The sequence below is a fragment of the Dromaius novaehollandiae genome, chromosome 4 (genome assembly GCF_036370855.1).
Source record: "Dromaius novaehollandiae isolate bDroNov1 chromosome 4, bDroNov1.hap1, whole genome shotgun sequence".
Taxonomy (NCBI): domain Eukaryota; kingdom Metazoa; phylum Chordata; class Aves; order Casuariiformes; family Dromaiidae; genus Dromaius; species Dromaius novaehollandiae.
This window is the reverse complement of record NC_088101.1, coordinates 38,939,121-38,965,658: the sequence shown is the minus strand read 5'-3', so window position 1 is coordinate 38,965,658 and position 26,538 is coordinate 38,939,121. Positions and strand designations below refer to the sequence as shown.

Below are 26,538 nucleotides of genomic sequence, written 5' to 3'. Positions count from 1 at the left end.
GGAAATAAGTGTCCTCCTCTTCAGGATTGCAGGTATTTTGGAATTTCACTGATGCCAGATCCCAAATTGTTTAAATTACTTGCAAGTACTCCAACTGTGGTTAGTTTGGAAGCAAACCTTCAGTGTCCTAAGGATAGGTCTTCTGTCTTAAATTACACATTTCTACAAGAGAACATTGAGTTACAAACTAAATCACTCAAGAACTGAAAATACTTCTGCAAAATCAGTTTTTCTCAAGCCTTTAATTTCCTGCTCTTTTTAAAAAACATACGCCTCTTCCAAAATGTGGACCTAACTTGGAATAGAGCTGCTACACAGTTAGCATTTTTCTTTCCACTTACAAGGTTTGAGAAGGGCTCCCACATCATTCCTTTGAATGCAGTTAATGGACTTGATAAGAGTTGCCTTATGAAAGTGCTGCCTTAAGTTAGTTTTGTAAATGAAATATGCACAGACAGGATAAATTATTGTATTTTCTTGGGGAACTGTTAGTTCTTGGCAGCAGTTTGGGCAGGATGGATAGGCTATCGCTATGAGGTTAGGTTTGTCTAAAAGCAGTTTACAATATTTTTTCCCTTTTGACTTGAACATTCGTGAAACAGACTGTTACACGTTGGCTAGAACCTGGTGCTTTGTAAATACTCCCACGTCAGACCTGACTTTTTCTGGCTTTTAGGAAAACTTCCAGTTGTGCAAAACTGTATTGTGGATTTGTAAGATACATAACACAGCCCAGATTACAGTTCTTCACAAGAGCTGCTATTTTCATGTAGGCTTACTGCCCCCTCTTCTCCTGTCATATGCCGAATTCTTTGAGAGGCCGTTGTTTATTGGGCCCACCGGAGTAGCAAGTTTTAGATTTAATACCCTAGAGGGAATGGCAAGGCAAAGCATGTTGTTGGATCAATTGTTCAGCTATCCCCAGACTGCTGTCTCTGTATCTGTTACGCCTGCATCACACTTCCAAGACTTTCTTATCAATCATTTGGACTAGAAAAACAGTTTAATTTTCTATTGCTATTTTTAACAGAAATTGGAGTTGGATTCTTGTTTCATAATCCAAGACTGGGGTTGTAGCCCTCACGTTAGCTATGTCTGTGGCTTAATTAACCTTGAAATAGGGTCTGTACCAGTAGGAATGCTTGAAAGCTAAGTTTGAAGTACTTTATTTTACCATCTACTAAGATGAAATCCAGCGCTTATTCTATACAACCTCCTCTATACTTTGTTCTTTGTTCTTTGCAATCATGCGATAGTGCTTTAATTGGTGAAATTGTTTCTGTGGGTAATCTTAAAAGAAGAGATTGTCTCTTTCAGTCACGGACCATAGTAAACCCTTTGTCACTGGCCAGTTAGAGTCAGTTCCTTTGCCTAGGAAATTAATCTGCTTTTACAGGAATATGAGATAAATTTAAGAATACAGATACAGAATTTGAGGTTTAGTCATGAAGTTCTTGATTAAACCCAGTGCATGTGGGGGAGGTGTGTCTTTTGATGACTATAAAGATTATTTCTCTACCTTGCTGTGGTCTCTGAATTCTTTTTGGTTTACAGGGGAAGCAAATGAGCTCTCAGGAGCTTGAGTAGTGAAGGGTTTGTAAGCAGCACTATGCCATGTTCTGTCTCAAGCTGTGAGAGCAGAAGGAGGGGAAATTTCAATAGCATTAAGTACTGTGCAGTCTTGGGCTACAGGGCAGCCACCAGGCACCACAACTAAGTCAAATATATGTAATTGCACAGCAGCCCCTGCAGTTGTTCCAGTGTACTCAAAGAGGATTTGGTTCCTGCACAGCACAAAGGTGGCATTAAGCCATTTTTGCATTCCCATCCCTTCGCAAGCTGCACCTTCTGTGCCATCTCTCTCATAAAACATAGCACGAATCTTCTAATGTAAACTGCTAGATTGGCAGGTTTGGAGTCTCATTTTTCTCTTTGTCTTTAAGAGGCACATCTGTTCTTCCATGTATGGGCTTGGTTCCCATGCATGAGCTGATCAGATGCAGTCTTTTATGATGACTGGTACTCTAGCTTCCTGCCAGATGTGTGGGGGTGTTTTTTTGTTTCTGTTTTGTTTCTGATGAAGGGATCCGAAGGTCAGCTTACAGGTCATCAATTTAAAAAATCCATCTTTTTGGCACTGAAAGTTGTTTTTTCTCACTGCTTTCCATTTCTTCTCCTCACCCATCTTCTGCCAGATCAGGTCAAAATGGCAGACATTAGACAACTGCCAGCATCGCAGGTGCATTCGTTCCCTCTTCCCTGGTTGTAGTTGCTGCTTCTGCTTGCAGATGTTCTGGCTGGATAGACCTTTACTAGATAGATACAGGAGCAGCCCATGTGAGAAATAATGTCCTGAAAGTGGTGAAACAGGCAGGTGCAGGGCACAGCAGTGGGAAGGCTAACCTGAGAGGCAAACTAGTCTGATCTGATGTTCAAAACAGGAATTCGAAAAGACAGAGCAAACATGAACCTTGCTTTTCTAAAGAAGCTTTGATGGCTAAATACCTCTAAGAGACAGTAAAACAAACATTACTTCTCCTACATTGTTTTCCATCTTTTGAGATGCATCTTCCTGTATACCACTTTTCACCATATCCAGCTGTAATGCTGTGTAAATGAACTGCTGGGAGTCGTGAGTCTGGCAATTCCTAGTCTTCAGACTCTGTACTCCTTAGAGATCTACCAATATAATCTGATAAAGGTTATCTCCAAGGCTTTTCTGCACTAGGAATTTTATAAAAGAAGAGAAACCAAAAAAGACTTTAGACTTAAAAAAACATGGTAATGCCTTCTTGTCATAAAAAGTCTCTGTTTGGTTCCCTTTCAGACTTTCTCAGATACTTCAGTCTTTTAAACAAGAAAAACTTTTTAGAGCTTATCTTGAAATCCCATAAATAGTTTCCAAAGAGAGGTTTTTCAGTGCAGTAGTGTTACAACATCCTGGCATGGGTTGGAGCCGCTAGTACAGATAAGATGAGCAAAGCACAATGGACATATCTTATCTGTTCAGAATTGGAAAGGGACAAAGTCTTCTGCTGAGTGCTGTAGTTTTACTTGTTGCAACTTTGTCAAATATCAAAAAGAAAATGCTTCTGATATGCAAGCAAAATAACTTTCAGAATTTTGCAAAGGAGGTCTTGTCTAAGAGACTCAGGGCGGATGTTGTCGGTAAGAGTAAGAAGATCATTATTCCCACAAATTACAGTCATCTGAAAAACAGACTGACTGAAAAATCAAACTGATCTCAGAAAGAGTGATTAATCACAGATGATAAGGCCACATCCCTACCACTTACTTTCTCTAAAGCTGCTTCAGTTGTCTTATACAAGGAATAAAAAGAATTGATACCCTTCCCTGAGTGAAATCTTTCCAGAATAAATTTGATTTTGAGACCCTTCAAAGATATCCTGTACTGGAGAGTTCAGATATAGAAATGTTGAGAACAGTCCTTGCCGATATTCTTCCAGAGTATTTTTAGTAACTCAGGTTATATCAGAGCACCACACCTGGGCATCTTCCTCATGAACAGCTAGTGTGGAACCCACCACTGCACCATTAAATATTAATAATACTTTTTCCGTCATTATTGATCCAAATGCCACAACCTAGTATATGTGATCTGCTCTTTTGACAGCTTCTACACGATGAGAAATACCTGCATTGAATTATGCTCAGTGATGCTTAAGCTCTTCTCTTGAGCTGATGCTGGTAATACACATTTTTTCAAGGTTCACATATTAAAATCATCAAGAATACTCTTTAAAAATATTTACAGAGTATATTTTTAAATGGTAGAATTCATCGCAATACAAAATCCTGAAGTTCTAGAATTTAATGCAGCTAACAAAATGGTTATGCAATCTGTCAATCTGTATGGAGATCAAGACTAGCTAGAGTTTTCTTATTAATTAGAATGGATTAAAAACACTCTCCAAATCTTAAAACTTATGATCTAATGAAGGAAAAAATGAGAAAATACTCTCTCTGCCCACTGTGCTGGCCATCTCTGAAGACAGGACAGTGGGATTACATGAACGCTGAATTTGAGGTAGTGTGGTTACTCCTGTATCGCATATCTTCTTTCTATGCAGTCTCTCTCTCTCGTGTTTGTGTGTGCACGTGTATATGTGCACACATGTATGACTGTGCATGCATGTATACCAAAGCATGTGCATAGGGGCATCTTCAAATGTAGATAATTTAAGCGAAGATTTATAAGTGCATCTAAATCCATACAGCCCCATTCATTTATGCTTTTTTGGTAACTATATGAAGCATAAACAGAGGTGCACATTTTAATGTGGAAGGCACAACACACTTCTCAGAGGCTGCTTTGTACAATTTATGCTTATGCCTACTCTCATTTATATATGATTAAAAGATATCTTAGTTATGATTATGATTGTTTTGTCTGTATCTTCTTGCTTACTAGGTGTATGAAGTCTGTGTAGGTATTCATGTCAAGGTTATGGCAAATATAGTGCAGAAAACCCTGGCAGAGTAAATATCATCACCGTTCTTCCGTGTTTGTATGGATTATAAGCACTGCTGACAAGGAGAAAGAAAAGTTGCAATAGGGAACTCCACAATTAACGCATGTTCTTTTTTTTCTGAGGATCTTGGGATGATCTAAACATGTTATTAGGGTGTGGGGTTTTTGTCTTTTTTTCGCAAAAACAGTTTGAAAACGTATTATGGATAACATGAAAATCACTGTGGCCAATGGAAAGAGAATAATTGGCTAAAGATCTATTTGTCTAGAATATCACATCCAAAAAAACCTGTCATGAATTTCTGATTTCCTATATATCTTTTTACTGCTTTCAGGTGTTGCATTGACATTTTTAGAGAGTGAAGTGCTTGGTTTGTGGGCTGGGTTAGTAGCTACACTGCTTGTTAGCACGTCTGAGATATGTTACAGCAGACTGTTTTGGAAAGGCTGCCTTTGGTAAACTCAGTAATAAATTATTGCTAATTCTTACCTTGTAGATCTTTGCACCTCAGGAATTGATAATTATAACTTGCACATGTGTTTATTGGAAGCAGACTGAGACTACCAATTTGTTTCACACATGTCAATAAACAACTTATTGATCACTATTAACCTAGCCTGTTCTTGAGTTAGTGATAGAAACCAAATGGAGAATGAGGCTAGACACAGAAGCTAAAATAAGCATTGTTTCCGAAGGTGCTGTCTGAATCATTTGTAAACTGCTGGAGTTAATTCCTGATGGTAGACTCTGCCAAATGGTGTAAAAAGTTGTATGAGCCTTTTATATCTACCCACTAACTCTTAAATCAGAATGTAGCAGGCTTACTAAGTCAAGACATCAGTCTGCTCTTATGAGAACCTGATTGCATACAATTCCAGCTCACTTTTACCATAAATAAGCTGGCTGTCTTATTTTCGAAAGAAAAGTATAATTTTATATTCTAAATCTTGCAGGGCTTGGACAGCCACCCAAACTTATATTCAAGTTTTCTTCTTGTTGAACTTCTGCTTTCCAGGATGGATAGTTTAACTTACATACCTCTCTTTAGCAGTCAGATCTTACCTGCGCTATCTATGTTTAACATGCAGGAGCCTATGTATAAAAGTATGCACAAACCTGATGGAGGTTCCATGACCACCCTTAATAATTTCCTGATGTTTTAGCCTCCTGTCTTACTTGAATAGCAGCCTATTTTATTATTGTTCCTTGTCTGGATAACTAACATCCTGAATCAAGGAGTTTTCTCCAGTACCAGTAGTATAAGACAGCTAATTGCAGGTTTTTGTGTTGATTCAGTGTTGTCTGCCCCAGTAATGAATCGGCATTGGTCCTTCTCTCTAAGAGTCAGCAGGGGTGGTCAAAAGGAAAAAAGAAAACACGTTTGTGAAGCATTGGATGCAGTAGAAAAGAATAAGATAGAAGAACTAACTTCTTTGCTAACATTATTTGCTGATTGATTAGTCCATGTGGGGTGTTTAGAACCTCATAGCCAACTCAGAAAAATTATGAATACAGGTTCCTATGATAAATTTATTTTCAGAGGTAGGTCTTGGTAATTAGGGAGATGATTATCTGTAGTTGATGGAAGACCATTTTCAGAAAATCTGCATTGCATAATTTTTTCACTTTGAAATATAGCTTTAATGTCTGGATAAAGAGAGAAAATGTAGTTGTGCATTCCTCTACTATTTTAACTGTCTGAAAAATATTTTTCATGTCATCGCATGTGTACTGATCTGTGGCCTGTGACAGTTAGACTTTATTAATTTCCAAACAAATGGTGTTTTTATTTGTACATAACTTACATAGAAATTGTTTCAAAACTGAATAAATCTAGAAATAGAAGTCCTAACTAAGATGAAACTATTTACAGGTCCAGAGGCCTTAAGGTGTATCAGGCTAGGGTAAATATTATCCTATGATATAGGAATCTCAGTTTGTGGTAGATCTGTCCACAGCAGCGTCAAACAAAATAATTTTAGCCTTTTAGGGCACATCAGTTTGCTAGTTGGTAGTTCATGTATCAGAGAGCATTCTGTGAAAATATCAATATCATTGGTTAATATAAATGAAATTAATTTTTAAAGATGGGCTAAAGGTTGACATCTGAAAAATTGCATTACTTTGCAGAAGAGAAATTTCTGTCTTCTAGTGAAATTTCAGGTCATAAGGGCAAGTAATTTTCACAATCTTCAATGGGAACCAGTGAAATATGAACTTCATTGTCACCTAGCCCCAAAGCGATAAGATAAAATGAGCTGATACATCATTTGCTCTGGTTTTATCATCTCCTCCAGTAATTGGAAGAGAAAACATAAGAGTCCTTTACCACCCCCCTCCCCAAACCCTCCACCACCCACACCCAGGCATAAGCCATTTTGCTCTGATCGATACAAAGGTCACATAGTATTTATTTATTTATTTAAATTTTTTTATGCTGGGTAAAACTGTCTAGTGGAACATTAAAGTAATGAATATGTTTAATTGAGTTTGTCACCCATGAAAATGCTGAGCAGGATTGTATAGCAGACTCTGCATACTTACAAGAGGGCCTGGATGGGAGACTAATACTGTTCAAGTGTGGATTTCAGTGGCTGTTTGTATAAATAATTCTTATTTAAGATAAGCACCTTGTTCTCTACTGTTCTGGTAGTGTGTTACTGAGAAATCCAAAATAAACTAATAAGCACCGTGATTTCTTTTTTTTTAAGAGAAGCTGGATATTTTTAAAATTATTTTTAATCTGTCTTTTTCCTGTTAGTTTGGTTGTATTTGGTCATATTTAAGCAAGGAGTAGCATAAGACCTTTTCACTGTGAATCCTAGAGCTAGAGACTGAATGGTACCTGGACAGTAAAATCTGCAGATGAGGAAGATAATTGCATGGCTAAGATAGCAGTGGCGATCCAGGTTCCTAATGAATCGTGTACCAGTTTTTTAGAACACCGAGTGTTATTTTGTCCCCTGTACAAAAACGAGCCAGAAATACTAAGAATGCTACTAGAAGAATATATTTATGTAGGTTCTCTCTCAATTGCAATCAAACTTAAATGCAAATTAAATGCATTTTTTTTGTGTGAATGTACGTAACTTTTTTAAGAGTGGATTTCAAGAAAAGCTCTATTGTGAAACAGACAAATAGCATCAGCTTTTTAAATAAGCTATTTAGTTTTTATTTTACTCATGGCACTTAAATTGCCTGGCACATTAAAGTAATATAATTATTCAATTACTGTTTCAGTTCTATAACCCATTTGCAGACTTAATTACTCCTAGCCTATTCACATTTCCAAGATCAATAGTACTTTTCTCGAAACTAAAATATACAATTGCTGATTGGTTTGTTTAAAATGTAAAGCAAAATCTTCATTTAGTCTTCAGTAAAACATTACTTCTCTATTTCAGGAGACAGTCGCAGTGATGTTATCTTTTAATTATTGCATATAATCTTTATAATAGCAACAGACATGGTTTATGGTCAACGTTGAAGCAGGATTTTGAAGAAAAGCTGTGGTGGGGCACGTGCATTTGAAACTGTAAGGTGGCAGAATAGCTTCAGAGCAAACGTTTTAGTGTTGGGAAATCTGCCAATAAACAGCTATGAATGGCGAAGACATGGCTTGTCTGGGTATGGTCTTGATTGGTGATGAGGACTTTGCTGCCTGAGTTTTCATGCAGCTGATTTCAGGATTGCCTCAAGATGGAGATTGAAGCCGGCTATTCTTTGCCTGCCAGCTTCTGGGTGAGCAGCTTCCCCTCCTGGAGCATTGGGGCTTTCAGCACCACTGTGAGGGCTGGTTGTGGGTTTGGGGCCTTCCCCTCTGTTATGTAAGGTAAAGCAGGGGCCGTATGCAAAGGTGAACATAAATGTGTATTTTTAATAGTATTGTCATGCTGGTGATTACTCTGGTGTTCCCAAAGTCCCAAGTCCAAAAGCAGTTGGTGTAAGAAGATTTTTGGAATACTGGAGCTTCCCGGCAGTCTCCTGTGTTTATTTGGAGCGTTCTGTTTGAAATGTTAAACTCTATAAATTTTTCCTCCTCCTGTGAGGTGCGATAGCTTTTGAAATTAATGCAGTGTGCAGTAGGTTAGACTTCAGTTTAATGTGGTGACTCAACTGAAGTTCTCTTTCTTCAGCCCTTCTCTGGTGGGGAAGGTGGTACTGTTTGTGCTGATTAGATTAGATTGCACCCCCTTGTTTCACGGTTTATGCCCAAACTACGACTAGTGGAGACGAACCACAGAAATAAATGGGAGTTGTTTTTAACACTCAGCAGATTGTATGCTGGGACGAATAAGCCGGCTGTTCTTAAATTCTTAAGCAGAACTGCATATTGCGTGGCTTGTGGATGACAGCAGGCGACTGCAAAAACAGGCTTTGAAATTTGCATTCTGAAGCTGAGAATATCAGAAGCAGTAAGACTGACAGAAAAATCCCTTTACCAGAATAAAAATTCTGAATTTAATTTAAAAATACTAGTCCATTTCTGCCAAGAGTAGCTTTTATTAATCAGATTGGGCATTTGGTGAGGAAAGCAAAGCGGAACTGGGTTTTGATCAGGACTAGGTAGTCACGCGCGTTGGAAGAAGCGCGTTTGTGCTCTGTATCTCGTGTCTCCTCTGCTCGGTGCGGTAAGTGCGGTGGTAATGATGCTGTTGCCATGGCAACTGGTTCACTGGCGGGCTAGACCTCTGTCTCGGGTGCTGTCAGGGCGCGCGGCGCCGCGCAGAGCCGGCTGCCCCAAAGAAGGCCTGCTCCCACCTAATCCAGTTTTAATTGAACTCCAGAGACTTTGAAGTGGAGCTGCAGAGCAGGCAGACCCCGTTGCAACTGGAAATGAGGGCCTTGCGCAGCCAGGCCTCAGCTGCTTCCCCCTCCTCATAACTTGTGTTAACGAATGCTTTAACGAATCGTCGTAGAGGTGACTGCTTGCATTTCTGTGGCTCAGCTCGAGTTGCTGCTGTAAATCCTGTTATGCGGCATTCAATAACCTTATCAAGCAGGGCCCACAGGGTGAGCTACCCGCGCTGTTCGCAAGCGGATGCTCTTCCTTCCAATTCGGAAAAAGTTGTATGCAACAAGGATTTGGCCGTTTGCGGTGTTTGAGCTATAGATGCATTGTCACACAAAACGCTGGTCTTGCATGGTCAAAATGATGCTTAATTATTTTAACTTGCTGGCTTTCATCGCATGTAATACGTGCTTGAATTAGAAATGTGAAGGTTCACGGTAATGATCGCTCTGTTGTGTTTTCACTGTTACTGCAGAAATGGGCAGCTCATAACCATCCTCTCTCCCTCAAACGATAATCACTGAACTTACATGCTTCGGTTTTAAGATTGTAACGTGGACGAATACCAGCAAAGGTACTAGGAGATTTTTGTGTGTGAGCATTGCAACCTGGACTCCTTTGTTATCTCTTTTACCATGTGCTCTTTAAAGGATATTTATGTGCGTGTGACAAAAGCAAACCACAGTGGTTCTTGGTAGCGCCACAGATTTATACAAATCTGCCAATTAGTGTGGACGGGTTATGGCTGCGGTATGGAAGGTGCCATCATGGCCCAAGTCTGGTAGTTCCCCACTTTCAGCATTGATTAGTAACCATAAACAACGTTGATTCCTTTCAGCACCTTGCCAGAATTTTGCATCAGAATATTCATTTTTCCTTCTCTTTGCCACATGTGAGGCAAAATCCTCCTTTCCTTAATACCTAAAAACAAGTAATTGGATTCATTAATGGTCTTGGTTAAGTTAAAGCCTGGAAATTCCTCTTTTTTTTTTTTTTAACACTATATATTACTTCAGTGAAATTGTACTAACAGTGATGTTAACTAGGATTATATTTGGCTCTCCTTTTCTGTAATGTGTTTATGTTAAATGTATTTGTGTATGTTAAAATTGACAAATCTTGGCATTTTTTCCTTTGCCTATGATTTGCTAATCTGAGGCAGAGAAATGTCCAGTCTCGTTGTCCCTTAACACTTACATAATTAAGCTTTGAAATGAAAAGGGAAAAAAAAAGAAACAAAGAAACAAAGTGGCTGTGGACTAAAAATGGGATTAGTTTGACTTGTGAAAGCAGACTAAGCATCTGTGTCTGTCAGATGGGATGGCAGGAATTGTAACAAGTTACTTTGACAACCGCTTACTCCATAGAGAGATTATGCTGAGTTCATTTGCAGGTTTGTGTTTAACCTTAGCTGACAAAATGATACTTAACCTCTTATACAGCCAACCTTTATACTTTCAGAATTAATGAATGTTGCCTTAATGATAAATGTAAGGAACATTTTAAAGACTTTCTTTTTTCTTGTTTGTTTGTTACAGTGCTGTTATTACAACTCTAAAGTGAATGCAGATACATCTAATGGCACTAGTAAGACATTTCAAAAAGGCATTTTTATGTTTTGCTGAAGTGCTAAACACTTCATGAACCTTCTTGGTTATAGAAAATACACACTTGTCTTTAAAGAAACACATTTTTAAAGGGGTTTGGCATGAATGTTTGAGTTTAAGACTTGGAAAAATCTGTTACAGGTTCATAGCATGAATTTGAGTTTATTTTAAATTTGCTGCTGGATTTGTAGGTAATTGGGCAAATCCTTGTTTGTGGATCACATACAGTTTCTCTTTCACAAGATGTTACCTATACTGACAACATGTTTTAAAAGTATTGCCTTTTTTTCTCTCTCTTTTTCTCTTTTATTAGATTCTAGCATATACAGAAGGACTCCATGGAAAATGGCTCTTTTCAGAGATTCGATCTGTCTTTTCACGACGTTACCTTTTGCAAAATACAGCATTAGAAATCTTCATGGCAAATAGAGGTACTGTGAGTTTAAAGGAGTGGCCCGTGTTGGTTTGGGGACATGTGGTCTCTGGCTGTTTAGTCAGTCCTTTTTGTTATGGATAAAAGGGCTTGGATTAAGTGTCTCAATATTTAAGTTCACTATATTTTTGTATTATAAATTTATTTTTTTCTATTTCATCGTTTTTCAGAGAGAAGTATTATGTTCAAATATGATAACTGGGAATTAGCAATGCCTTACTTCTGTTTCTATCTGCATGTTTATTTGGCATCCTCTGAACACCCTTGCTTAAGGCATACCTACCTCTGATCTGTTATGTTTAAAGGGTTTTTTTTGTCTCTTTGGAAGGTTAACAGTTGTTAGTTACAAACACTAAGAACGAAAGACTATAAGAACTGCAGTACCAGATTAGACCAATGATTGGTATAGCTTCATGCTTTATTTGTGGTGATATTGTTCTAATATTTTCAAAGATAGACAGTTATGCAATAACCTGCAGTTCTCAGATATCTCTAAAATGGAACAATCTTCCTCTGTATATAAATAGAGAAACTGTTTTCAGTTAGTCCCTAGTGCAACTGTAAGAAATAAATGTGGACTTATCCTGTTTAAGTATGATTTTTTTTCATCATCCCATCTCTTCGCTTCCTTTTTTGAACACATGTAGTCTGACAAGTCACTCAAGTTATAGTAAATTGAGGCTTTGGAGAATTTTATTCTGCTATTTTCCCCTCCTAAATTTTGTTTTAAACTAGATTCCTTGAATTCTTTGCAACTTAAACTAGGATTCTCTAAGCACTTTTAGTGTTTTTGTACTGATACTGAAATTTTGCAAAACAAGTTTTGAATACTTTATAAAGACGTCAAATAAAGCAGGTCTTAAAATGACACTTTATAAATCTAAAACTTTTTTTGGTAAAGTAATGAAGTTAAATGTTGTTTTCCTTAAACCAGTAAATGTTTCCTAGGATAACATATATTTTAGGCAGTTAAGATGTTAGTCAAAAACTGATCAGGAAATTTGTTAGGGTTTTTGTCTTCAATGTGGTTGGGGAGGATTCAGACACAGATTTTGCAGAGCATTGTTGCTCATATCTGAAAATGCATGTCCTTCAACAGTATATTAATCATTTGTTGAAACACTTTCCTGTTTTGGAGAGTCTAGTCATACTCCATGAAGTCATAAATGTCCACTGGTGATATCATAATTTGGTTATGTTATTTAGATTTTTAGGTTCATTTGTCATTCAATGTCATTCAATGTTTCAGATGAAATATGAAGATAATATTTTGAAGAATAAATATATCTTGAAAATAACTGGAAAATAAATTCCTAGCAGATGTGTGATACATTTAATATGTAAACTACTCTTTTTTTTCTGGCTTAGTTCTAGATATGCCAATGTATACATAAAGCTTTAAATTCTGTTCAAATACAAAAACAACTATAGACCTTGTAAGCTTTGTAAAAGTGGTAACTTCCATTGAAATTCCACTTGGTGATAACCTAAAGCAGTTCTGGAAACTATATAAAAAAGATATTTATAGTAGTCTGAAGGAAACATATCTGTTTTATGTGTTGGAGATGAGTTTTATTGGGCCAGAAAGCCCCCCCCCCCCCCAAAAAAAAAGAAAATCGTGTTGTGTTTCAACTCTTGTGTTCACAGTGGCTGTCATGTTCAACTTTCCTGACCAAGCAACAGTAAAGAAAGTGGTTAACTGCCTACCTCCGGTTGGCATTGGTACTAGCTTTGGACTACCCCAGACCAGGTATTTTATGATTTCAGTTCACTTTACCTCTGAGTTCTACGACTTTGTTCATCAAACCAACCTACAAGGTTTAAATCGTTTACACCTACTGGTTTACAAAACAGGCACACACTCCAGCCAGCAGTTCTGCATGCTTTTACAATATATTTGTATAATAGAAATTCAGGGGTTTGAGGGTTTGTAATTTCTGTCTGTTACAGGGAAGGTAGCTTTTTTTTGGCAATGATGCTCAATCACTTACCCTGCTTAAAACCAGGTTTTTTTATGCGTGCCAAATCACTGAAATTTAAGAGTCTGGTTGTCAGACTGATTATCTTTTATGGCAGTTTTCAGTTATATTAGCCTGACTATAACATCCTTGAATCCTTTATTGTATCTAAACCTAGATGAAAATGACTGTTTCTCATCAGGAGAAAATTATAGTCATGTGTAGAACATCGTGAACGGCGGAGTGTGTGAGAGATTGGTTTGGTGTGTTTGTCTTTAGCTCTGGAGGACAGGGTTCAAATTTTTCTTAGGGTAAGTGAGAAATCAGTGTTACAGTTTCAGGCTATGTGTTTGCATCCAAAAACTGAAGAATATAGTTCACTTTGCTTCATCTTTTTAGCAGAAGATTAGTCATTGATTACCAGGTATGTTCTGGATGAAACACAGCAGCACAGTCTAGTGCTCACTGAAGCTGATGGAAATGGAAGTCTGGGAGGTGTCCCCTGTCTGTGGTTGGATTGAATATCTCTTGGATTTTAATGAGGGATGAACTATTTTTAAGTGGATCTATTTTTAATTTTTTAAAAGAAACTGTTTAAAGAATGTTGTGATTGCTGTTTCTTTAAGTTCTTATTACTGTAGCATGAGTTTTCTGTGCGTATGAATATTTAGAAAGGGCATTGAAGTATTTTGGGGTGTTTTCTGTTGTGTTTTGTAGTTTTTTATGATGTCCAAAAAAAGTCTCCTGAATTGCTGTTTGCTACTATAGTCACTCTATGAGAATGTAAGGATTTCTGTTTACAGAAGCAGATCAAATGTACATAAAAGTATATACAGATTTGTTCAAAATGTCACATCCATTTATATTGATAGTCTTTTAAAAAATTTAATGCAGTTTACCAAAATGAAAAATTCTTCAGCTACTATAACTGTTTTCTTTAATTGTTTATCAGTACCTGTAAAGATTTGTTAACGAAAACATACATCTAGATTTTTTTCCCTAAATGATGTGTTGCTGGTATTTACAGATGTTTTCGTTATGAACAAAACAGTCTTGGGAATTTTATGATAATCTTTTCTCTACTTGATTTATCACTCTAAGGAATGACTCTGTATTCTTCTTTCACAAACATCAGGCAATCTGGCATCAAACTCTAAAAGTTTAATTGAGTAATTTATGACTAACTCCCCAACACTGCCCAGAATTTAAATCTCAAGAGGATGGACTTCATAATAAAAGTTCTATCATCTTACCATTGTTTTCATTTGTTCTTCAGAGATTTAAAAACCCCTTCTAAAAGATGGCTTTATTCTAAGGTGAAATTTTAAGCTGGGTAATTTTCTTATTTAATGGTTTACTATCTCTCTAAATCACTAGTAACATGTTTCTTTAATACATTAATCCTTCATAGAACAGCTGGATTTGCACAGCTGTTAAGGTTTCTATTTGAAAGCACTGAAGTATTCAGATCTTGGCATATCCAGTTGTCAAATGTTTTGAGTCCTTTGCTCTCATTTGATTATAAAACTTGAAAAATGAACTTCAACTATCCAAAATAGCAATTTGATCTCTGGAGAAATCTAGCAAAGAACTAGTAAAAAGAATGTGTACAACTGCCACAAAAAATGCAGGTAGGTAATAAAGAGGATCCACCAGATTTTCCAGTTATCCTTCTCCTATGTTTACTGTTGTTTTTCAGGCGCATTTCTTTGGCTAGTCCACGACAGATTTTCAAAGCTTCCAATATGACCCAGCGTTGGCAGCACCGAGAAATTTCCAACTTCGAATATCTGATGTTTCTAAACACTATAGCAGGTAACACAAATTACTAATTTGACTAATATTGGCACAGCCTCAGCAGACTAGGGCACTTCTAGATTTTGTCCTTTGAACAACTAACTTTTCCTATGTCAAATTTTCTTCTGAAAATCTTCACAAAATCCTGTTAAATGCACTCCACTCATAATTATTTTTATGTTTATGTAAGAATAAATGTATATGTATAAAATGATATGCAGTACAAAATGCTATATTGAACTGCACTTAAAAATACAACTCAAAAGTCAGAATATCTTGACTGTTGTGGGAGAACAGGATCTAGATAGACCGTCTACTATTTAGGAGAATTTCAGAAATAGTAACTTCTTTATCCTTAGTATTTGAAATTTTGATATTCATAAATATTTCCCTGTCTAAATACCTTTGATACAACAGAGTAACTTACTCTCACCAAGTCTCAGAAGGGCTGGGACCCTGTGGGAAAGCCCACTTGGGGAACAGGGTATTCCTGGAGGCAATAAATACCATTCTTAAAGGGTAGATAGTCGACCTAGGAAAAGAGTGTAATGCCTGGATCACCACCACTGCTGTGTCAGGACCCTGTTCATTCATTCCCAAATCCTGATTCATTCCCCAGTGTGATTGTCTTACCCCCTCATGCTGCAGCTGCTTAGCGGCATTTCATTTAACCCATCTGGCCCACTAGACTTCCATCCGATTTGAGTTCAGGTTAGTAAATGCAGGCTGATTGTTAGGTCTCATAGCCTGTCTTTCATTTTTCAACATATTTTTTCCTCAGAACAACTTATAAGATTTCTCAGTTTTCAGCTCTTTTCTGTAGCATGGACAGTGTTGAAAGGTCCACTAATTTCCTTTCAGACTTGGCTCATGCTAAGATGATTCATAGAACAAATGCCTCCACTCACATTAACTGCATTTTACACAAATGGTCAGTTTTGCTAGTTTCCGTAATCAGTCATTAAGTCAGAAATGCCAGGGCGCTGGCAGATTTTACAACACTAGAAGTAGATCTGATTGCCTGCTTACTGCCCAAATGGAATGAGGCAAGATCATGACATTTTCTGTGCCTCTAGTGAATGATCCTTTTCACCTTTATTGTATTATTGAAATAATAAAGTGATTTCTTAGCTACTTGGTATTTGAGGTTAAAAGAAAAGAAAAGATAACATGGACTGAGGGAAAGTTGAGTTGCCCATGATGGGGAGTTAAAAGGCTATCTTGATCACTGTCAATTTGAAATACATAAAGGTATCAGAGTGTCAGGTAAAAAGCCTTATTCTTGAAGATACAATAAGAGATATGCGTGACATAACGAACTAATCAGGCAAAGAAAGGATCTAACTATACCATAATTTAAAAAGTGTACAAGCCAGGATGGAAAAAATATGGTGCAGGAAAGCTAGGAAAAGAAAAACTTAGTATTAGAAAAGATTTTCTGACAACCTAATAGATTGGTTTGTGAAATAATCTCCCTGGGGAAGAAGTATAAACCTGTCCCGTGAGACTTTTAAGATGAGACTAGACAAAATGTGAGAAAGCATTGGTAGGAGGTGATCTGAGTGAATGACCTTCTGCTTTTATATGATAGAAAGAGACAGGACCCATGTTAAAATTACACATTTTAAAATAATAAACCAAGGTATGTGTAGCATTTGTATGTATGTATGGGATAAGGGAGACTATTCTGATCAGATAGCTGCTGGAAGGAGCATGTTATTTCCAGCTTACAGATGCAAGAAGGTGCATATACAAACCTGAAACCAGAACACTTTTGTACAGATTCTCTACTCTGATAAATTTTGGTATATCCAGAGATGGTCAATGGTCAAGGAAGAATTCCTCTTGCAAATGAATTGCCTAGATTAAATGGTTTTTACTTGTAAAATCTCTGAATCTAAAATCCCGAGCTGCTTCATACTGCTTTCAAATATTTGATTTGATGCAGTCTGTAAAAATACTGCTTTAATTTTTAGTATCAACAAGTTATTAGACTCTCATTTTTTAAAGTGGTTCACTTCAGAGAAGCATAGAAGACTGACACAAGGACAGGAGAAGTGCATGGAAAATGAAGGGATTTAGCTGTCACTTTTATAGCATGCAAGAGAGTTTACAGTTGAAGTGAATTGGGCTGCAATGTTTTAAATTGAATACTAGCAGTTTACAAACTTTTTTCCTATCTTTTTTAATAAAGCAAAGTAGAACATTGAAATGATAAAAGATCTAAAATAAATTGCATTCCTTTTGAGGAGCTGATAAAATTGCATAGTAGTATCTTTAGAAGTTGATATTTTAGATAAATTTAACTCCTTTAACTCAAATATTATTTTTGTTGTTCATCAGGTCGTACTTACAATGATTTAAATCAGTATCCTGTCTTCCCTTGGGTTATCACTAACTATGAATCAGAGGAGTTGGATCTTACACTTCCTAGCAACTTCAGGGATTTGTCAAAGGTATTTGTCATCAGATATGCCTTTTCTCTCTTCAGTAATCATTGTACTGGTTTTCAGTCTTGCTCGTATTTTCTGCTGTATTTGATACCTTAATAACATTAAATGCACAACCATTAACAGTGTTTTGTTTCTATATGCATATACTTGTAAGAGAGAACATTTTAATGGAAAAATGAATTATCGATATGTGCTTATTGCTTGTGATTGTATCAATTTGCAAAGTTTTAATGGACAGTGCTCTCAATGGAAGCATATGCATTTCTTAAAATTTGAAATTAAATGTAAGTTAGGAATGCCAAGGCCACTCAAGACTAAAAATTAGTCAAATAACTTCCTGTGTTTCTGATGTGAACACTGCTTTTTTTTAGTGGCAAAGCCTGTGATACCATTTTATTTTAAGTACCTTTTCCCATAAGCAGAAACACTATTTTCTCTCTTCCTCTGCGTATCTCCTTTAGGTATGCTTAAGCAATGCAGTTGTCTTTTGTCAGACAGACACTGTCAGTTTCTTGCACCTTTTCTAAACAACTTTTTCCTTCCTCACAGACAAGTCTTGTTTTTTCAATATTCTTTCCCAAATGAACGTATACAAATGCAATATTAAACAGCTTATTTAAAGCTTTGTAGAATGTGATTATTCTCTTTCAAGCTTTACCATCTCCCTATTTTTTCCAACCTTTTTCACCTGTCTCCTTTCCTATCAGTATAGTTCCACACCCTCTGTTTAACTTTATTATGACAGTTAATTATCCAAAGCTAATTTTCCGTACAACTTTGTTTTAAAGCACCAAGTCAAAGTATAATTTAAACAAATTGGTGCATCACTCTGTTGGGTATCCTCTTGAGATTTAGGTAAATTTCAACACCAGTTTTTTCTCTTCACTCAAGAAGGTCCTTCTTATTTATTTGCTGTATCAGAAAAGGCTTAGTTAATGTTTATAGAAAGCTTTGTTGGGTATTTTTGCTTTCATAGTGATACTTAGGAGTCATTTAAATTGCAGAATATGTGGGTTGCTTGGAAGTTTTTTCTAGAAGCTCAGTAAGAAGTAACCACTGAAGGGTTTTACAGCATCTACCTCTGTTATTTGCTAATTTTAGCTTCCTTGTACTTCCTTATACTTACTCTTTTCAAAACATTTGAGAATTAACAGCATTTTTAACAGTGCCAAAATCTTATAAAATTCCAAATAAGAATATGAAAGAAAAAACTCAAAGATGCATCTGAAGTGTGGCAGCATCCAAGTTCATTGATTTTAGGCTGAGAGAAAGTTCCTTCCAACTAGTATATTTGTGTTTTAATTCTTTCTTTTCTCTACATAAGGAAAAAGGGAGTACAAGTAAGGAATACTTCATTCTACAAAGTAAAGGCATGTCTTATTTCTCTACAAGCAGTAGGTGCACTGATTGACAAGCAGGATATTTTTCTAAGTTTACCCTGTGTGGTATTTCACATTATGCTCTCCTAAAGCTAGCTGTTATGGGAAATGACTGGGACATGGAGCAAGGGAAAATAGTTAATTAGTGGAAAAGATGAAGGAAATATTTTAATTATAACTTGATTTTTTTTAAACCTATCTTCCCTACAGATTGGTAATTCGATAGCAAAAAAAAAAAGAAAAAATCCAGAAAGAATTAAGTTCCAAAAAAATTCTTACTTTCAGTTCACAATTTTTAAAGTAATTATAGGTCTATTTGAAATTTTCCAGAAAAATAATGTTTTGACTACAGATTGAGTATTGTAACTTTGAAAAATGTTCTGTATTCATATATATATATACATAGACTCTATTTATATAATTTTGCATATATGTATATATGTGTGTGTGTGTGCACAAATATATATAATATTATAAAACAATTTAAAAGAGCCACTAAGCATTGAACCTTAAACTTAAGTGAAACTCATTGAATGTGATCAGTCTCCTTCATATGACTGAGTTGTTCAATTAATATTACTTTTCATGAAGATACTTGCAGAGAGGAACTGGTGAGTGGCTGAATTACGTTTGAATTGAAAATTGAAAAAGAATAACATCAGCTCTGTGTAGCTTGAATTAGTACCTAAATTATAGGTGTTAATCACGAATAACTTTACTTGTTTGTGGCCTGATTTTTGCAAGTTGCATTTCCATTAATTTTTGTTAAATGTAACTTCTAAAAATATTGTATGTCATTGCTTAGAATAATTAAAATCATAAAAGGATTTTCTAGCTGCTGTACTTTTGAGGGATTTCCTTTTAATTGTATTTTAATTTGTAAATTAGTCAACACGGCCAGCTCTCTAGTCCCAGTCTGCCTTCCTTCCTGCCACCCTGCGATAGAACTAAGTGCAGTGTAAAGCAATCTTTCCTCACTTTAGGGTAGGCACCACTCTTGCCTCCATTAAGAAGTTGCATAGCAAAAGTGCTGTTGCTCTTTTGCTATGCAGTTGTATATTAACAGCAACTGATATGGATCTCTCTGCTGATGAAAGTAGTCTTTGAGGATTGCTAAGTGTGCTTTAAGTTCTGGGGAGATCTTTCCACTGGTATTGCTGGAAGAGGAAAGCCAAATGGACACCACTTAGGCTGTATCTATACGCATACTTAAGGGTCTCAATCATATGTTTGAAAACTTTAAAATTAGTACATAAATATTACAGTACTAGATGGCAGTCAGACTGTATTATGCGTAAATGGAGTTTTATTCATATTATCTAAGCCTGTAACGTGATATTCTTGGGAGCTAGTTATCTTTAACTGGTGATCAGTTGACAGTTGCCCTATCGTTAGAGCATAGTGAATATATATACATATATGTATATTTAATATGCATTTTCTCTTCTGTTATCTATGGTTATCTGTTGTTGATCAGACAGCGCATCTTTATCTCCTAAAATGTAGCTACAGTTCTGGATGAATGCCAGTCCTTCCCGTATGCACAATGAAAGTCTTTATGCCACATCTGTCTCAGATAGAGTAGTTCAGGTTTTGGTTGCTGTTTAGGCATTTCTAGCGGTATGAACTCTATGCAGTTTAAATGTTAAACTGTGTCAGATGATGAATTCATGGCAAATATCTGAAAATGTTAACCAGCAATACCTTTCTAGTAACCAGTCCTGAGAATACCGTGATTTTTTTGTTGTTGTTGTACCGTCATCTTTGTGGATAATACTTCAAAGTAAGTGTTAATTATGCATTCTAGCATGTCCATGCTTTTGGACTGCTGAAGATTTTAAGAATATTTAAAGATACTTCACTTACAATTTACATGGTTTTAAGAGTCATAATTTGGGCCTAGCATAGCTATTATGTCTGACAGAAAGGATGTCATGTCAATATTTTTACTCTTTTTTGGTACCTAAAAGATTAATAACAAAGAGTTTTTTAGAAGTTGCGAGTTAAAGTTACATAATGTGACAAGTATGAATAACAGGTTTGTTATTATATTAGCTAGAAGTCCACAGTTAGCACAGATTTAAGGAACTGCAGTGTATAGGTTAAATCAACACTTTATTTAAGCAGCTTCTTATGGCATTATTTTGAACATCAGTCACACAATGATAAACCAAAGAAACTGAAATGGATTGTGGTTAATATTACTGTCAGTCTGACAAACACTCCTGACAAATTCCAGAAGTGCACTGCCAGTCAGTTTCCCTGCTTTGACTCGAGTGTTTATTTCTTAAGAGGTGACTATGGTTTGGAATGACTATTACATATTATATTTATAGCTGTATATATTTTATTTATACAGCAGACAGTTTCCCACCAGAATGTTTCCCATTTTCTACATTACTTATGTCATTCAAAAGCACATTTCTTCCTTTTCCTTGTTCAGTGGAAGCAATAAATTGCAGTATGTTTCTGGACCCGAGTAAGGAAAAAATAGAAGTAAAAATACTTGGAAAATACTGAGATATCAAAGCATGACTTTATGCTCACAAAAGTTTGTTACAAGATCTTGCTATATATGAGTAACTTGGTCATTTCTCTTCTGCACGGCACAAAATTTTTGCAAGATCATAAACTGACGCTACTAGAAGAAAATTATACTGTTCTTAAATCTTTGTCTTTACTATAGGTACATAGGTGTACACAATATTTTTATTCTCATTTTTATCATTTTCATGCCATATTTGCTAAATCATCATCAATTTTATAGTGGCTGTTAGGCAAGTAATGACTTCTGTTCCAACCAGGTGTACAAAAGCAACAAATAGCTCTCATCTTCAGTGAAGTGAGGTGTTTAATTGGTATGTGGGAGCCACTGATATCAAATATACTTTGACACCGTAGAAGTTATAGATTTTTTTTTTTTTTTTTTGCTATAACAAATTAGGCCTGTTGTTCTAACGTAAACTTCACTGTTGACTGTTCTTCTTCAGCAGATCAGCCTGAATTCACTGTAAGGGTGCACATTTCAAGAGCAAAAATTTGTTAGTCTTTTATGGGTTTTGATATTTTCAATACAAAATATATTTGTCAGATTCTCTTTGGCATCAGGTATCAAGTTGTTACACATTTGTCGCCAAATGCAGCTTTCTTATTTGAGAAGAGGGACAATCCATCCTCTCGAAAACTCCACAATAGAATAGGGAACAGTTGTGAGAAATCATTATGGAAACTGGATTATCATCTTGCTGTAGCTGTACATTTGAGCGCCATAAGTGTGTGTGCAAAGAGGTTGACAGAGCTAGATATTGGGCATACTATGTCGAAAGAAACTTTTAAGGGAAGGGAGGCATTCAAACAGGAAACCATACCATGAGCAGTACATGCTCATTTTTTTAGGGATGTGTTGGTACCAGTTAGAGAACCGTGAAAGTGCGAAGTCTGTCTGAGAGAACAGAGACCCTTTCTTCCCAATCTGCTCTCTTTGGGGGAAAAAAGGAAATATATACTTGTGTGTGTGTGTGTCTATGTATATATATGTATAGGAGAGACAGAAAGAAGATGGTTATGTAGCTATGTGATTGGGGTGCTTGCTTATGTTTTGGGAACTCAAGACTCAAGCCCTACTTTGAAGAAAGCTGTACAAGAATATGAAGTTGCCTTGTTTACATCTCATGGCAATACTACAACTTTTGGCGTGTTGTGGTGTTTTGTTTTTTGGGACCAGAAAATCTATTGTGAGCTATGAAATCATACCAACTAAAATGCTGTCAAGCCTTGATATATTCCAAAGTTCTGGTTTAATACTATAAATTTGCCCTACTTTGAAGCATGGAAGAAAAATGATTTCGGGAGACTCTTGACTGCCTCTAACTCTAGGAGATTCCTTGAAAGACTTTTCATGAATGATAAAATAGGTGAATTGTCCTTTCTGCCTGAAGTCAGTGGAGTCAGTCTGTTCCATCTTTTCCTTCATGCCTTTGGCGCATTTGAGAATATTAGGAGACAAAACTGCGGAGAGGGCCGTGGCTCTGGACTGCACGCGTGGCAGGGCCGGGCTGAGCGGTGCGCTGCAGCTGCCTCCTTCCCCGGGCCCGGGCTTGCCCGTGCAGCACCATGGCCAGGTACCCATCGGCGGCGGGGCCTCCGTCCGGCAGCCCGGGCGCGGGGTGGGTAAGGACCATGGACAGGGGTGACTCCGGACGCGTTGGGAAGCAGGGATATACCCCGAGGAAGACTTGTTTGTTTAAATGAAACAGTAATTGGCTCGACAAGCCCGACGTAGTCATGACCCTAGAGAGGTGTTAGTACTACACTGTTTCCTGGATCTGGAACAATTCTAGCCTATTGAGTTTTAATAGCAACCTCAGCTTGACACCCACTGGTGTAGTTGTTTCCCTTTTTGTCTTTGAATGGTGTTAGAATTTTGCAAAGTTAGGGAAACTTTTTGTGCTGATACTTCAATTTCATCTTCGTGATATCTGCAGCATCTATCTCTAGACCTTTTTCAGAATAAATAAGTGATCTCCATGCATGTTTAGCTGTATCCCTCCACAACTCTTACAGAGACCTGCTGAGACTGAAATTTCACCCAAATACATCTCCAAGATGATTTTTCAAGAAGCCCTCTCTGAAATCTTACTGTTAGTATAGATAGTTGTTGTTTAATGTTATGGGAATTTCAAGTGCTGCATTACTTTGACATAACCATCCTTTTATGTCTCTCTCTTTTTTTCCTGTCATTAGTTGATTATTCTCTGGGTCAAACTGTCTCTTCTAAAGAACGTCTAAGTGGATGATAGAGTGCATCTCACTGCCATCCTTCCTTTTTCTTCCCCTATCCTATTCATTTCCCACCAGAGGCTTATGTTCTGAATTCACAAGAAGCATGCTCTTTGCACTGCACATGCACAGAGCAGTTTTTAGGATCAATTAATTCTTTTTGAAAAAGCAGTCCTTCTTTCGTTGAGGTATTATAGCAAAAGCCAAGCTTTCAGGATCAATAAGAATCATTTTGGTAACGAAGCTAATAATCTTCATCTTCCCCTGCCATCAGGAGGAGTATTGTTTGTAATGCACATATACCCAAAGCAGTAACTCAGAATTATCACTAAATATTCAAAATGCCATTCTTAGTTTGTGTCTGAGGTTACCATCCATCCAGCCCTTGTTTCAGTTTTAGGCGCCCTGAGCAGATACAGGCTTCTAATTGAAAATGAACTGAGAGAGGTTCATGACCTCTTAAATGATCACAAGAAAACCATGGGGCACATGCCTGGCCATAAAATGTACTGGCAATCAAAATAGAGTGATTTCACATAGTATTAAGGTGGAATAAAATCTCAAATACAAGTTAGACACAGAAATAAATGCGTGAAACATTCATTTGTGCTGAGCAATTGATTAAAGTTTATGTAAAACTATACCTGTGCTTAATTAGTGTGCAAGTTTCTAGTTCAGTACTGCATTCTTTGTAGACAAAGTATTGTTTTGGAATCTGCTATGGAGGGCTGTGATAGTATTTGATATCATAGTTAGCAATATGAAGGTAGAAAAGAAGACATGGAGATTTTTCATTTAAATTTAAATTCTTCAAGATTTTAGGTGTCTGGAGAGGTGTATCTTGTTGCAATTTTAGCTGTTGTTAAACACATTTTTTCTTCATTCTTTATGCTTAGAGTTAGTTTATGATCCATTTATTAACTTCAGACTTTGCAAAGCTTCCTTGTTTTGCACCATTAAACATTATTTATATTGACACATTCAGACATTCTAGTTTTTAGACCATCTTTAGATCAGTTTTTGCTACTGGCTATTCCTCTTGTGTAAAAGGCATGTGTGTGCTCTTAAAAAGTCTTAACAATAATCTATATGTACAATATAATTCAGTGATGATAATTTAAAGAGTACATAGATATGCCTACAAATATTTCTGATTTAATTTGTGTGCTACTGTTTTCTGCCTTTATTCAAGTCATTTTTGAACTTTCAGTTTACCTTGAATAGCAAATTGAGTTTTAAAAATATATTGATAACACAATGTGATCTGGTATACTTTTTGGGATAGGGTCACTTCAAAGAAAGCCTATGAGGAAAGACAACTATTTTAAAAAACATCTTTATTTATAAAAAAAACTTGGTTGTTTTGGTATGTATAGATTATATTAAATTTATTCTAGAGAACATTGAGATAAGAGCATTACTCTATTTCATCCATATGCAGCACGTAAGAAAATGCCCAAGGACCCTATATTTGATAAAAATGCTGATCACAGTCTGCTGGTTATACTTGTCAGTTAGATAAAGGAGCTGCTCGGAAATAGTTGTCTGCACCCTAAGCAGTGCGTACAAGTATTAAATGAGGTGGCTGGAGGCCATTTATCTGTGTTTCTTCACTAGCGTAAATAAAAAAAAAATATTTAAGTGAAGAATTCATTTGCATCTCAAAATAACTGCAAGTTTGTTGTACCGAAGTGCCCTTGACTGGATTTTATTACTACCATGCACACAAACCTCTCTATGCAGGCAATGTTGAGTGATTTAATATGAAGTCATAAGAGAAGAGGCAGTCCAGAAGCTCATCTAGTTCAATATCTTGCCTCTACTAATAGTCAATAGCCTAATGAAAGAATGTAAGAAAGAGGGCAAGCATCATCCTTCCCTTCAGCCAGCTCTGGCAATCAGAAATTTAAAGATTTTGTGAACTGGAGAAATAATCTAGGCAGTTACGTTTAATGGCCACTGATGGACCTATGCTCTATGAATAGTTCAGTTGTCTTTTTTCCTTTTTAACCTATTTATATTTATTCTGTGTCACCCCTGGTGGCAACGAATCTAGCAATTTAATTATGTGAGAAGGTATAATTTCTTTGCTGTGTAACTAGGGTGTTTATGGCATTTTTTAAAAACTTTTCTCTGTGGATCATATGAAGTCTTGCTTGCCCACAACTCTTGTCTGTATTTGAAAGTAGTTTTAATTTCAGGTCTATGTAAAAAGAACAGGAAGTACTCTTTAGAACTTGTTTTACATTACTGTCCCTTTTGTATCCCCTCTACCTACAAATTTTCTAAGTGTCAAAATGATTTGAGATACCTATATTCAGATTTATGAGTTAGAATTATAATTGTGTGCATAATGATCTGCCAGTGTCAAAGGGGAAGAAGCTTAACTAGATGGAGTGTTAATAAATAACCAGAGGATGACTACTCAACTTGTCCTTCAAAGAAGTATGTTGATGTTAGTTATTGGAAAAGAAGACAGCATAACTCTATGAATTTTTCTGATTTCACATGCTGAACTCAAATTCAGTTGAGTGCACTCACTAATATTGATAATTATTGGACAGTTTCAATATTGCATGTCCAAAAACTGTTTGACCATAAGATGTCTTAGTTCTCTAAGAAACCACTTGAAATTCAAGTAGGTGCTTGTGTTGAAGTTCTCAAAAACTGAGTGTAACAAATGACTAAATTATAACTTAAAATTACTATTGAAGAATACTGAAGTAAACCAGTTTAGAAATGGAGAAGAAAAGATTGTATATCATCTAAGTGCTCATTAGGGCAAAACATAGAAGTTCTGTCCCTTTGGCTTTAGCTAAATTTTCACATTGACATTCATAGTTCCCC

The 26,538-nt window shown here is 36.4% G+C and overlaps 1 protein-coding gene across 4 annotated transcripts in view; it reads left to right on the top strand.

Moving 5' to 3' along the window:
* The window catches only part of LRBA (LPS responsive beige-like anchor protein), a 417,031-nt gene that overhangs the window by 270,055 nt on the left and 120,438 nt on the right, over positions 1–26,538 (top strand). For all 4 annotated transcript variants that reach the window (XM_064510803.1, XM_064510804.1, XM_064510805.1 and 1 more), the window contains exons 41-44: positions 11,206–11,323; positions 12,973–13,075; positions 14,983–15,098; positions 17,424–17,536. In XM_064510803.1, the coding sequence (XP_064366873.1) occupies positions 11,206–11,323; positions 12,973–13,075; positions 14,983–15,098; positions 17,424–17,536 (450 nt within the window). The remainder of the gene's footprint in view (positions 1–11,205; positions 11,324–12,972; positions 13,076–14,982; positions 15,099–17,423; positions 17,537–26,538) is intronic.